This window comes from Mastacembelus armatus, chromosome 7, assembly GCF_900324485.2.
Source record: "Mastacembelus armatus chromosome 7, fMasArm1.2, whole genome shotgun sequence".
In the NCBI taxonomy this organism is placed as follows: Eukaryota; Metazoa; Chordata; class Actinopteri; order Synbranchiformes; family Mastacembelidae; genus Mastacembelus; species Mastacembelus armatus.
In genome coordinates this window covers 3201431-3216917 of record NC_046639.1, presented here as the reverse complement: position 1 = coordinate 3216917, position 15487 = coordinate 3201431, and the positions used below count along the sequence as shown (strand labels likewise).

Sequence of the window (15487 nt, the reverse complement as noted above, 5' to 3'; positions counted from 1 at the left end):
CATTTGCTCCATTGGTTCGGTTAGCTCCATTAGTTTTCATGAATGTTTTCAAACATTCATTGTCATTATGTCACATTTCTACTGTTATGCAACATCTGGAAACTATGATATTAAAAGGTTGTGGAAAGTTATGGAAAATAAATTACAGTTAAGGTAAAGTTAAGGTAAAGTTAAGGTTAGGCGATGTAGGGACACTTACATTGTAGGTATCCCGTCCCAAGTGCACACACATTGTTTTATTATTTTTAATCTGATTATTAATTATTAATTGTTTTTCACTGCAGTGCTCTTTTTAGTTTGCATCTCACTCTGAATGTGGGAAAATGTATTAAACCCAAGCCAAAGGAACATAGTTATTCTTGACCTTTTATGGTTCTACAAAAACAAAAACACTAAGGGACCTGACATTTTCATTTAAAGTCCCTTATTCTGATCAGGATAACATCTTCATCTTTCTTTGATCTATGTAGCTTATAACTGTTACATGCAATTACAGTATATGGGTGTACGGGTTAGCAGCATGTCACTCTTACTAACTCTATAACCTCAAACCTGCAGCTGGTAATAGCCCCTGACTGTGTATGGTATAACCATGTGTGTGGAAATAACTGATTGTATTTACTCCTCTGGTTTGTCAAGACTGACACATGTAGACTATTAGATTTACATGAAAAAGGGTGTAAAAGCTAAAGCATCTGTGAAATTGCTTGGCGTGTTTACACTTACTATCAAAGCCAAAATATCATTTAGGACAAGATTTTTTTTTTGTCAACATGCAGGTTGCTATTTTAAATATACACATACAGATTTCAAAGACTGCCAGGCCTGTGCTGGATCCTCTCCAGCCTACACCTGTGGGCGGAGGTGGAAATATAAATATAAGGATTTACTGATCTGACTCTGTGAATATCTGACTTTTTTTCTGTTTTAGTCAAATAACTCTGGGTATAGTTTATATCATTAGCCATTCCCACCTGGACTCACTCTACTGGTTTTACAGATTAGAAAAATTTGCAATCACATGCTTAGTATCAAGGATATCACATAGGCATTGGTGTGCATGTATGCAGATATTATATATGTATTAATGTCAAATTGAATTAATATATTGGGATACTGAACTTTCAGTGTCCCAGTGAACAAGGGGTGATTGGTTTTATTTTCATGTTATTTCAGCTTTCAAAATGTTTCCTTACCTTTCTTTTTGTCAGGTTTCTATGTGACAGAAGAAATGACTTAGCTGAACCTACTGGCAGGATCACTATTATTACACAGTTATAATATAATGGCAAGTACAGGCAACCACTACTACCTAAGCTCTATTTCCCACCATAGCATTGTAGCGATTCCATAGTGGTGACTATAATCTACCATGATGTTTTATATGCAGTTTCTATGAGGGTGACTGTTTCTACCTCCCAGTTAATTGTGGAATGTATTTGTGGCTCTTGTGATTGAATCTGAATTGGAAATATCCACTTTGATGAGCCGTTTACTTCAAGCGTAATTACTGAGAAATTAAAGTATGCTGATAAAATGATACTGTATGTCGGAAGGATGCATGAAATATCATTTGCCCTTTCATCAAGAAATCCTCTGTTGTCCCAGTGTAAGGCATCACACCAACATGTTTGTTTACCATGCTAATCTAAACGCTCTTTACTTTGTGAATCTTTCCTGTCAAGACAAAGCCTGGAAACCTGATAAGGACTCCGTTAATCCCATATGAGACTAGAGTCTCGGAATCAGAGAACATTCCTTATGCAGTCTTTATAATGGTTTGTAATGCATTTACTGAACTCTCTAACCCTACACTGGCTCTGAAGGATGTGATCAATCCTACACAGACTGTTGGTGCTAATCCACTGTAAATAAAGTTCAGTGCAATTAGAAAGATGCATCTGAAGCTTTTGACTTTAGCTGGAGAGCAAAGTCTTTGAGTGAATTTTAATTTTACTTTTGTTTTTGAAAAGCAACCACTGTCCTCGGAAGATTTGCTAATTTAGACTGCCCTGTATCACATGTGTCAGAGGTTTTACAGTGTCCCCCAGTGTCTGAGACACAAACAAGGCTGAATGTTATGTGTTGTTGTACATATATGTTAATATATAAAAAATATGAATCTATATAGGATTTAAAATATTATTGTTACAGCAGACATATTCACATTGTCACCACTGTTGTAGTGTATTTTCAATGCACTGTGAAAAATGTTTACATCTTTTGTTTAAAACATTTTGAGGATTGTATGAATATGTGTATGAATGGGCATATCAGTTGTTCTTGGCTAAATTGGAATGAAAAATAAATATAATTCATGATTCCACAAATGAGAGTATTACTACTTTTATGTTCCCTTTCTTTGTTTATTTTAATAGTTACATTAAAGCATGACGCCATGAGATCCAAAACCAAAACGTCCATATACTCAGTTAATTCTTAATCTTCAATCCCAATTTCTGCTAAATCTCTAACCTTAAAACAACTGAGAGGACACTTTTTTGTCCACTTTATTACCTCAGAAAATATTTCTGCTTATACTTTCCCTTTCCTCTCACTCCATCCTTGCACACCTGGCCTTTTGCATTAACCCTGCAGATTCAGGTGTAGTCTAGAGCGAGTGCACTGTATTCAAACAGATGGTTGCCTCACCTTAACAAGATGTCCCTGCTGAAGACCATCTGCCAAAATATCCACACTCTGCCAAGTCTGCTTTACCACATGATGGAGGGGTATGAGTGAATGTGTGCAGCCTGCAATAGCTAAAACATAACTTCTGTCAGTCATGATTTAGTGTGACTGTCTTATAGTATGAGATTTCCTCATCAACTGAAAAACTGATCAAATTTAAGAGGAAGGGGCCTCATTTATCAACTCTATGGAATTATTTGTATTTGTATTTATGATGTTGTTTTTAGTGCCAGGTTTTACAAAATGTTGTGCAAAGCCATTCAAATGTAGAAACGTTTCACTGGATCTTTGTCCTGCTAGTGGCACCGGAGGCAAATTGCCATGTCACATATATCTGTACTAAATTAGATGGTAATCCATCCGGTGGTTTTTGTAATAGTCTATTTGAGTATGGACCAATGTGGTGGAGTGACACAGGAATCCCTATGGCCAAGCTGCTGGTATATATTATCAGCAGCTTGGGTTGTATTGGAATGATTATGTTTTCCATGTTTTCTCAATCTAGTAGAAGCAAGGAAAAAAAATCTTCATTTTATGATGAGAGCCTACTTCAAAGTCAAGACATGCTGAGGATGTTTTTATCGTTTAATGTTGTATCAAGGCCTGTGCAGTTACTGAGTCACTCTTTTTAAATTTATTGGTAAACAGAATGACTAACAAGTCAAGTATTAGCAGATATTCAGAGATGTGGACCTTAGCTCACTATTAATAACATTTTGAAGCAGTTAAAATTCACGAATCTACAGGGGAACGATTTTAGACTGGTCATTTTAAAGATGACCTGTTGTAAAACTGTTGCTCTCTTCATGTTTAGCCGTAGAAAAGATTTTTAATTTGCTGTTATTTCTATGCTGTGTACTGATGTGATATTTACATGATGTGGATTTTGTTATCAGTGCCAATAAATGACCCAATTTACAGATGAGCTATGATTTGTAAATGTCATCTTTTTTTTTACTGGATGAAATTTAGTTTTGAGAACTTGTGCTCCCAAAAAATGAATCCTAATGACTTTGACGATTACTCCAAATATTCCAACACTTAAGTCATGACTAGTGTTCATGTCAACATCAGTTTAAATGAACCTGCTGATCATTAGATGTAGCATGTTATCGTCGCAGTGCCAGTATGTTAGCGCACATTAGCATTTTGGTCAAAGCCTGTCATGCTGAGTGTCAGGATGTTGTTTGATGTACAGATCACATATGGCTGCTGCCATAATAACTCTCCAGCTGTAACATCCTGTGATATTACCAATTGTTGATAAGCATAAGGGCATCAGATAAGCCTTCAAGTATCTGTCACTCCTGCGGGACTTACTGCATTGCATTTCACATTTCATGTCTCACCAAATGCTATATTCAGTCTGAATCCTCAGCCCATAAAAGTTTCTGCTGTTTTTTCTATCTTGGATCCAGGGGTACCAAGGTTCTTTTTCTGTTTTTAATTAATCCACTTTCACTTAACTGGCTGTACTGACCCTTTCAGCCTTGAAACTGCACATTTGCTAAGGTAACGATGTAATAAAGTCATGTTCACACAGAAACATTCAAAGAAACTGAACACACAAGGTAGTTCTGTCTTTCTTTTCCTCGAGGCAGAATAAAGAAAAAAAAGCCTTGACTTGTCATTAAATATTTTTTTAGTTAAGCAGTTTGAAGTATCTCAGCCCTATGCAAGGCACGCCTGACTGCAGATAAAAAAAACACATTAAACACTGTGAAAGTGTATTACAACTTTCTCCTTGGTGAAGCTGATGCTGTGGTCAGTGATGTTCCAGTATCTCAGCAGTATGACAGACATTAAAAAAAGCTGGGGTAGCCAGTTCCATGTAGACCCTAAGATAAAGTACTTGCCCCTCCTCTCTACATTCCTGACCTGTTTTTATTCTGAGTCATTTGTAAGAACCAGACTTGTATATTATCTGATCTGACAGGACATGAGACCACTCTTGGGTTAGTTTGGCTCACATATAGGCTTTGGAAAGTCTAGCCCTGGGGTTTTCAAAATCTGATACTGTGGCTGCTCAGACAAAAACAAGACAGCTGCAGCTCCAAAACAGCCGACATTAACATCAACTGATAGTTTCAGCTTTTGTCTTATAGCCACAGGTTTTAAACATGGGTCAAATATCTATACATGGGTGGAAAAAGGAGTGTTCTAAGAACAAAAGAGCAATGTTGATGGGACACTGTAGAAGAAACACAAGAAGTGCATTTATAGAAAGATTAAAGAGCCGGAATGCAGATCACTGGATGGCTGGACAGGTAATGGTATTCTGGTATGTATTAGCTGATGGCATGGCCACAGGCATGCTTTGACTCTGTCATTGAGCGGCTTCAGAGCCAGGCATGTGGTAAAAGAAAAACATACCAGGGGCATCGTCTCCTGTGATTTCTGTAAATCCTCCACAATTCAGTCAACAAATACATGGGTACATGCCTGCCCAGTACAAACACACTTTCTAACGTTCCATAGGGTTCAGACGGTGTCCAGAGAACCATAAAGGGACAGCTAACTGGACTACAGTCTACAAAGAAATGCAAAACTAATAAAAAAGAGATACTAAATGGCTAAACAGTAGATCCAAAACAAGGGGAAATGACTACAAGGAGATAGAAAACAAGTAAAAAATATGACAAAATGGCTAAAAGCAGACAAAAAAAGCAGAAGAAGATATAAATTCACCGCAAACCTGTTCAGTCTCTAGGTCTTGCTTGTAGAAGTGTTGGAGGGGGTGTCTCTTCATAGGGGCGCAATTGTCTTATAATCTGCTTATTTATAGAGGGCATGAGATAAAATGTGTGGCATTTAACACGATTAATTACTGAGAGTGAAATGTGGAGTGGGCGTTTAATGAATGTATATGTTAATCAACCATCATGATAAATCGTGAGGAGCAAGAGAGCAAGTTAGGAGGACAGGAAGAGTGAGAGAGAAGCCCTGCAAGTGACACACAAGGAGAGAAACCATCATGATCCTGACATGTAATTAACCAGTAAAAAAAAAAAAAAAACCTTACGCAGATCTAAATCCCATCTCTCACACACATAGGTCACTGGCTTTCAATTAGTTTTCCACGCAGCCCTACTGATCACTGGTCACAAATGCCTCTGTGCAGGTGTATGAATAATGCTGGGAGTAGGTGCAGTGTTAGGAAAGTTTGAGATTATATGTGGGAAGCACACACATAACACATAACATAACATGCAGTACATAACACTGCAGTGTATCTGTCATACTTCAGAGCAACATGCTTTCAGATTCTAAATGTAGTCCATTAGAAACCTGTGCTCACCTACCTCAGCTAATGATTAATGTTGAGTTATGTAAATACCTGTAATGTAACTCTTTCCCTTTTTAGTCTTTTCTAAGAGACCATAAATTAAGATGATACTGCTGGTGATTGAGTTATTCAAAGACTAAGCAGTGTGCTACTGGTCAGTCTTTCTCTCTGGCTCAACAGTAATGCTTCCTGCCACAGTACAAAAGTCACAAAGGTTGCAATATTACCTGTAGGTGTGATGTGAGCATGAGTATTTGTCTGTAAGTGTCAGCCCTGTGATAGACTGGAGACCTGTTCAGTATTTACCCCACCGCTCACATGGTGTCAGCTGGATTGGCTCCAGCAACCCTTGATATGCAGTAATGGATGGATGAACAGTAATGTCCTTTACTCTGTATGTCTAATGCTCCCTCAGGGCTGGTAAAGGCTGTTAGTCAGCACAGTTCTGACATGGCCCAGAGGAGTGGATGATGCAGGGTGCTGGAACTCACTCAGCATTTTGGTCACTGCAGAGGTCCCACTCATGACCCCTTTTGTGACTTTCTCAGCTATATCTATCCTACATTATTACTGTTAGAGGCAGTTGCTGATCCAGAAACTGATCCAATTACTACATCAAATATGGAGGATTATTTGGCCAAGTCATACATTCCAGACTCAATTTCTTATCTATTTTACCAAAACAAACATATGTAAGCTTATTCGAAGAAGGTGTCCATTCTAAAATGGTCATATTGTAGCTCATTAAGTGCACATGTAGATTGGAAGTAAATGCTATAAATTATAAAAAACAAATACCATTCAAGTCTCCATTGGTACAGATAAATCCTACTGTAAATGTGGGAATATTAAAGAATCACAAGTCACAAATTTGCTCACAGTATTAATCAGCATTGCTATTTTTTTACTAATGTTGGCAAAGCTTAGGCAATTTTTCTGTACATATATACTGTTTAAAGATAAATATAAACAGGACCTGTGGTATTACATGCACCTCCAGACCTTCTATGTATGGGTATTTATCACCATCTACTGGTCAAGTGGGGAAAAGCCAGACTAGTCAGAACTGAGCAGCCTGGAAACACAACAAAAAAGTTAGTACATAGATAAACTGAGTGAGTGAGTTGCAGCAGATACAAACCAATTAGCTGAGGACACTGTAGGTTAACCTGTTAGCGACTTAAAATTATTTCAGCACTAAAACTGAGAATAAATGCTTCAATGATGTTCAATCATTCAACACAGAAAACAGATTTTTTTTCAGATTTTTATTCTTTAAATTATTTTATAAAATCTCAATATATTTTCCACCGAATAACACTTTTGGCTATTTTCCCTTTCCACCCCCATGTATGCCCACTTCTTGATTGTAAGGTCCATACCCCTTCACATAAACATTGTGCAATGATCCTCAGTGCCAAGATGGATGCGGGAGGAGAGCGGTGAGACTGTGGGTAAGGGTACATGTAGGGCTGAGGGAGAAGAGGTATGGGCTTGGGCCTTGTACAGAGCATGCTGAGAAAGGGTCAGGGAAGTAGGGAATGGTAAAGGGGCTGCCTAAATACACCACCACTGTTAATATCAGCAATATAACCACACAAAGAGGTAAAGAGCACTGATTTCCACAATGACTTGAGTGTGTCTGGTGTGGGTTAAACTAATGTGTTCAAATGGCTCAATGTTTCCATGACAACATAAAAACAGCTCTTTAATTTTTCCAACATCAGTAATTCATATCCACTGATGAATGCAAAGGAAGCTCCACAGTAGATATTTGCCTATGCCGAGTCAGTTGTTCACTAAAAGATTAAAACAGTGCCTACAAACTTAGCAGCAACCCTGAAGACTGTTTAGCCCTTTGTAGTGACTTACACAAATTATCAGTTCACTAATCCGAGTTTAATCCATGTCCTATGCTGTGTGAGAAGGTATCTATGTTGATGATTCTCTTTGCAGGCTTCTTAAAAGACCAACATCTATAGCCACGAGGCTCAACATTAGCAAAACCATTGATTTATTTTACATTTAATGTACATCCAGGCAAGCCACAGGTTTGTTTTCTACTCCAATAAAATATTTGTTCTTCATTTGGCAATATGATCACGTTTGCAACATGGCTCAGTAATTCAACTACTGAAAGTCGTCTTTGTAGCTGGTATGATTTGTAATGAACAGAACTGCACAACTAAAATATATGTATGATAAATATTCAACCTATTTAGAAAGGCTTGAACAGATGAAAACAAAATAATTGCACACCTCCCTTAAAGTCAAACAACCCTTAGCTACATCCAAGTGGTATCAAAGCATCCCTTATTTACATTAACATGGTAAAGACACAAAACTGTTTAAAGGGAAATAATGAACAGATATGTGTGATCAGACATCACTCCCTTTAACCAAACATGCATGTTTATGTAATATCTGTAAGCAACACAAAATACCAAATTTGATTTCCAAGCAAAACATGGTTATTATAGACATGAACCTCTGTAAGCATATGTTATGTACTGTGTATTGGCCTACAATGTGTGAGCTACTGTCTAACTCTGTATAATATGCATGGATAAATATGTTCCAGCTTATGTGGTGATTAATACTAGTCTGTATTTTAATTACGCAGAATTCTTTCCTTAGTTGTCACATGAATTTAGTTTAACTTACAGGTAGGTGAAACACAAAACAACAGAGGACACCAGAAACCTCCAAACACCAAAAACCTAAAATACTCTAAAATAAGACATGAATGAGCTTAAGGCATTTAGAGGTTATTCCTGACAGAACATATAGACTATGTTAGCCTAAAAGGTCTGTCAACATAACCCCAACTTAAAAACCTCAACTTTTTTTTTTTAAATCAAACGCGATTTAAAATTAGCCCTTGGTGGCTATAAACTGCAAAATAACTCTCCTCTTACATGGAGAATCAAAGCCTGATCACTAAAAGTGCCCTTTAAATTTATGACACACAAAGTTTACTTAATTGTGATGATAGTGGCCCTCTGAAGTATAGCAATAAATCTGCGTAATGAGACTTCTACAGCAACTGTTTGCTTGGGGAAACACATGCTAACCACATGCACCGTATCAGCCCTAAATCAAAGACCACTGAGTGTGTCTTTAGTTTCTTAAAATATGCAAAATAATACAAGAGTGTCACGTTTGGAAATTCAACATAAAACTTGGACTACTGCACACTTGAAACAACTGTGGTGTACAGAAATTTACAAGTAATTAGTCCCTGTAAAATTTATGGTAATATCCATGTAATTAATTATACCTTTATGAAATTAAACGTTAATGTGGTTTCAGAGAACCATAGACTCAGTTCAGTTCTGAGCCCATAGTCTCATGTTGTACACCACCAACACTCCAGCAGGACATTTTTGACAATCTCAACCAAATTTAACAGTTTAAGTTTCACAAAGGTAGTATTTGTTGTAGGGCTACTGCAGTCTTCATGTTTTCCTGTGCTTCTCTTGTATATCCACAAACTGTAACCAGCTACAAGACAGAAAAACTTCTGCTTTGTTGTTGAGATGACAAAACCCAGAACTGTCACAAAATAAACTCAGCTGGTAATTAAAAGTGATTGAATGGGTTAATTGTAAGAGGAGACGTTTTCTATTCAGTGAAAACTAAAGTTGCAAAATATGAGAATGCAATAAATAGTCTATGTCTTTGGATTTTAGGGCTAATTTAAAACCACAATGCCAAACTGAGTGAAGAAGCTAAAGCCATTTGAGGTAGACAGAAACCGTGTCAGAGTATACACTTTCATACTGTCTAAAACCAATCAATAGGCTCACACACTGTCAAAGGACTGCAATCATTTGATTTGTGACCCAGTGCAAGACTGACTGTGACCCCACCTATCTGGTAAGGGAGCACTACAACATCATGGACTACGGAGGCCTAAGGGAGTGTAATGAAAGGTGACAGGGGGTGGGCTGGAACTGACACAACTCAACAGGCTATTTACCAGAAAGAAGTCACCACAAATTTTCAATGTCTCAAGTCAACAGCAGCATTTAAACCTCAGTCACATAACCAGAAACCATTGAGGGTTAATTTACAAGGCATAATCTTTTAAATACAATATATGGCATCTGACCATTGTCTTAATATGTCCCTTTAAGATATCTCCCACCCCACACCCACAAGTTTCTACCCCGAAACTCCCAATGCCACACCTCATGCCCGTTTAACAGTCTCACACTGTTCTAGAGAATAGAGATTAAAAATATATATTGACTTCCAGTGTATGTTTTCTCAGTTTTTTCTTATTTTTCAAGTTTAAAAAGATCTCTTTTGTCACAATGCAAGCTCTTTTATACACATACATACACACACGCGCACACACACACACGCACACACACATATATATATATATACTGTGTATATATATGTATATATATATTTATAATTATTTATATATTATAGGAATTCTTAATTAAGAAGTTAGGCAAAGTATATATGTTCATTTGGACGGAATTCATTCAAGATGAGAAGGAATTTAACTTTCTTTTCTCAGTTTCCCTTTTAAGGAGGACAAAATTTGAAGAATGTGGGAAGCTCTACAACATCACAACTACTCAAGAGCAGGTAGCAAGGTATAAGGAAGAAGAAAAAAGATAAAAGGCCTGAACTTGCACAAGGGAGAGAGATGGGCAGACGATATGGCTCTCTGTGTCATGTGTATTCTTCTAACAGCAAGAGAAAATGTACAAAGTTCAAGAGAGGGTTAGAGAGAGCCAAAGATCATCAGATAAAGGGGAAGATAGCGAATGAGATCTTTAAGCAGGAACAAAGCTAAAGCAATAGTTCAAGACTATGCCGCCAGTTAAGGGAGGAGACAAGAAGGGAGAAACAAATAATCTACCTGCCTAATTCATCGGTACACCAGGTGTGATATGGTACCAGATTTGAAATTGAGCTGATGGTTGGGCACAAAGGTGTGCTGGGGATTCTTTCGTGTGCACATATCCTTTGCATACAAGCCCATGCATGAGTCACATGACACCTTAGAGCAATTTACACAGGTGTGTGAAGCACCTGGCTTGTTGCAAAACCCGCACCGCGACCCCCCCATGCTTATTCGCTCACTGCTGCCTATTTTTGGTGTCGTCAAGGCAACAGACTTGCTTGGAAATAGCTTAGTGGACATGAGGGGTTTCTCCACCATTTGGGGGTGAGGATGTGGGTGAGAGTGTGAGTGAGTCAGTGTGAGGGGGTGCGGGTGGAGATGGGAGTGGGAGTGGGAGTGAGTATTAGAATAGACAGAAAGCTTTTCCTTGACAGGGATGTATCCATCAAGGGGTCGTGGTGATTTGGGGTGGTAGTCCTGGAGGCCACAGCAAGGGGAGGGGTCCACATCATGACAGGCAGAACAAAGAATCATGTCACACCTCTGGCATGAGGCCATACTGGAGCAGGCTAATCCACAACCCTGACACTTCACACTACCATGAGCTTTAAGCAGCCAGCCATCTCTTGCCTCCCGAGGCTCCCGTGATGGAGGTCGAGAGGGGGTCTGCCTTCCTCCTGTCCCAGCACTACCCCTCTCAGTGTACAAGTCAATCTCATCCAAAGAGGACAGGTGGTAGGATGTGTAAGAATCAGCCGGGGGAGGAGACTGAATTGGGAAGAAATCTGCAACAGGGCTATAGGTAGGTGGAGCTGCCACAGAGAAGAGAGATGCTGAGGTGCTGGGCCTGATGATCTCATCCTTCATATCCTCCTCTGTATCCACAAAAAGAGGCTCCTTCCTCAGACTCAATGAGGCCTTCAAGACAGGCTTGCTAACTGCTGCATGCCAGTGACCAGCCCCATCTGTAACATCCACAGACTTTGACGGTCGACTACCTCGCCTCAGGTGGTGGGCATGAGGCCTCTCTATATCTAGCGGCCGCACAGACAGCCGAGCCATATCTGCCCCAAGACTGTCGCGTCTGCGGAGCGCCTCAGCACAGCCAGCTGCATCATCTCTGCAACCTCTGCGGAGCTCCAGGGCCTCCAGCTCTGAGGCTGCACCACGGGCCAGAGCCACTACCTCTCCCAGAAGACGACACTCTGCCTGGGCCAGGAAGAGCTCAAAGGCCAACTGGCGGAGATGATTTGTACCTCCAGGGTGCTCCTGCAAATGGAACTGCGAGTCATGGTCACAGGCATAGCCGATGGTGCGCATTAGAGATCGGAGTTCAGCATCAGAAATGGCAGACTGCAGATGGTACACATATGGGCCAGTGAAAGTCTAAAAGAAAAACAGGTTAATAAGCAATAGTCAATTAAAACAGCTTGACATGATAAAGCTAATCCCTACCCTAAAGTTTTCCCTCTAATACCATACAGCATAATTCATAGTATTACAGATTTTCCACTTTAAATAGCATTAGAAAATATTACATTGCATATAGGTGTTTTCTAAAAAATACATTTAGTTAAAAAAATAGGATAAAACACGACAGGACTGTCGTGTGCTTGAAAACTTTGGAAGTGGCTTTACATTTAGTTTACATATAACATACAGCTTGGCATTCTACATAGACAGTAAATACTCCAAACTAAACCCTAAATTAAACGATGGTTGTTTGCATCTGGTAACCATGTTCTTGGGGGTGTATGTTATTGTTAGTAAGTCAGGTACTAATGTTGACTAGCCTTATGTTACTGTGTTTTAAATCGAATTTACAAGTTATTTGATCAATTGTAAATATACTGTACCTGGCCAGTAAACAGTCTTGGGGAAAACAATATTGAAGGCTGATGGTTGTTGCTGTTAAGGCTAGGATTTTAATGTGAGCTTAAAACACAGCTTTAAGAATAAAAAGCCTACAGTGTTAACTACTGCACCACCATGTCTCTCCGAGATGAACTAAACTCACCTTTATACATCTGAACTCTTTCTTCCAGGGAAAGAGCAAGAGGTTGGTGCAGATGGTTTCCAGGGTGTGGAATGCTCTCTCCAGGCTCTTCAAGTTGCCCCCTCTCTGGCAGCGAAGCGAGTTCTCCACCACCTCATAGAAACGCACCATGCGGAAACGCTGTCCTGGATCTGGCTGGTACGCCCCTAGCAGAGCTGTGGCTGTGGAAAGTAGGGCCTCGCTGTCCTTGTGTCTGCTTTTATCCCCCTCTGGTGCAGTTCCACTCACTGTGTACTCCCCTCCCTCCTCCAGACGCTTCTCCAACGCTGTCACATACCTCCTAAACAGGTCCTCTTTTAACTTGGCATCCATTATCAGCAGCAGACTATCAGTCAGCTGTTATACTTTTCTGAGAGAGCCTCACCCCTTTTAACATACCCTGCACCAGGATTCCACATTCAAGCACCATTTTTGGTCACCATTATTCACTCAACATGCTGGCACACATTTAATGTTAGCGTTTTGGAAAAGTGGAAGAGGAATGAGATTTTGCATCCAATCAGCAGCACGTCCTCTCAACAAGAGGTGCAGTTGTCTGGTGCCTTCAGTTGGCGTAGTTAGGCTGCAGCCTGCAGGGATGCCTTCTTATGGGCATGTCTGGTATTAGCTCAAAGCCTGACTTGTTTCCAAACAAGCAGGCCTATGTCGTACAAGATGAGGTCAGGAGGAGCTTTTGCTTCACACTGCACAGTTGTATCTATTCCATTTCTTGGTTTCAGCATGTGCAGAGCTCAAGGTCACTCAACATGAAGACACATTCATGATAACGAGAGTCTTCTGAGCTGTCTCCGAACTGTAATGACACAGGAGAGCATTGTAAAAATTGAGTACAAGGAAGTGGAAAGCAAAGGCAAAAGGAAACTTGGACCAGAATCTTTCCTGTGGAGTTTAAATTAGGTTCAACAGAAAATGCACTTGTAACAATCATCATTTACAGTGATGTAATTGTTCAGATTGGAGGAAGAGTGTATAGGTGCCACTATTTTGAGAAACTGTTTGTGCTGAATGGGATGATGGGTTTGTGGCCTACGTCTGCGGTTCAGCTAATAAGTTGGACTGACGATGTAGGGAATAATAAACAGGACCGGGACCTGCGGCTGATATACCCCCTTTTGTCTGGCGCTTCTGTTTGCGCCAGTCACAATGTGAGCTATCGGCACTAACGTAACATGCGTGTAAACCACGACTGAGCGCAGTTAGCCTTTTAATTTAAAATGAAGGTATCAAAATTCTATACTGAAACAATGAGCCCTATAAGGCTTAAGGAAAAGGAAACAGTCCCTGGTCCCCGGCAAGTTGGCTCTTCTAGTTAGCTCCCTCACACATCAACCTTAGCGAGCATCCGTTTAGCGAGCTAGCGTGCCTTAGCTAATAACATCTCCATAGCTGAGCTATTGCGCATCAACTGCAACAGAAGCAGCCCGCCACGACCTGCGTGGAAAACAAACGTGACGTTCTCAGAACAGTCTGTACGTCCACGATTCTCCACGAACCTCAACCCCGATACTGTCACTGCCATGGACCCCCCAACTGAGTTTTATAAGCAAAGCAGTGAACGCCCATTTCAGCGCAGCTGGCTAGCTAACGATTGCTGTAGCTAGCTGGGCGGTCCATCGCTAGATAGAAATATCTGGCGAGTTCAGAGTCAGTCGTCAAAACATATGCCGCTGTTGGAGCGTGAGTCTGGTGTGACCATGTCTGCTTCTGCTTCAGGTGAGAGGTCACACTGTTTTGGAAGTAGAAACACCAGAGTTCGCACATCTTACCTTTAACAAGTGCTAGCCGTACCTAGCAACGCCTCCTCAGCTGTTGGAAATTCCCAAAATCACAACGCGCATGCGCACGGCTCTGACGTGTCATCAGCGTCAGGGACCCACGTGCTCAGAGGCAGGGACGTAAAGCCCACTGAGCTCGGTGCTGCATGACTGGATAGTATTTTGTGGGCGTCAGACATAGAATTTCACACATACCCGCATGAGAGAACTGAAAATATCTGGCGTTATTAATGTACCTCACATGTGGCCGAAAAACTGGACATTACAAGTGTGTTTTTACTTAACAAGTCGCTTCTGTTTACTTCAGCATCACTAAATATTATCAAATTCAAGTCAATCTCTGGGACCACGTTTTGCTAATAAACAGGACTTGGATACTTGCACACTGCTGCACAAAACTAGTCTGTTTTGCAGGTGCGTAGTTTCAGTCACCTCAGAAAACTGGCTTTGGACTGTCTCACTGTCTTCTATCATGTAATCCCCAGATTGACATCGGGGCTTCTTGGGGGCCATTTCATCTGTTGCACGCCTTTTTTATGTTTCTTCCTAACCTTTAATCTAAAATGATCATAAACAAAGCACCGGTGCAGGCTACAGTGTTGAGCGATGACAGTGACTTCTGGCACATATTGAATTTTGAGTTTGCTGTATATAAAATACATTTTCAGATTCCTGTTGTCCTATTTCCCTTAAATCGATTAACGCCCCTTGGGTTAATCGATTCTCCCAGTTTAGTTTCTTATATAATGACATGAAAACGTTATCAGGTGTTGTACCGTCAGCCGTGACTCCGCCCTCGCGCCTAAAAAAAG

General features: G+C 40.2%; 1 protein-coding gene across 1 annotated transcript; it reads right to left on the bottom strand.

Moving 5' to 3' along the window:
- Positions 1 to 7974: 7974 nt before the first annotated feature.
- Positions 7975 to 14769, bottom strand: spata2 (spermatogenesis associated 2). Its single transcript, XM_026332580.1, has 3 exons — positions 14667 to 14769; positions 12862 to 13693; positions 7975 to 12230 (listed from the first exon to the last, which is right to left on the bottom strand). The coding sequence occupies exons 2-3, from the start codon at positions 13210 to 13212 to the stop codon at positions 10869 to 10871; spliced, it is 1713 nt and encodes a 570-aa protein (XP_026188365.1). The 5' UTR covers positions 13213 to 13693; positions 14667 to 14769; the 3' UTR covers positions 7975 to 10868.
- Between the last annotated feature and the right edge of the window lie 718 nt (positions 14770 to 15487).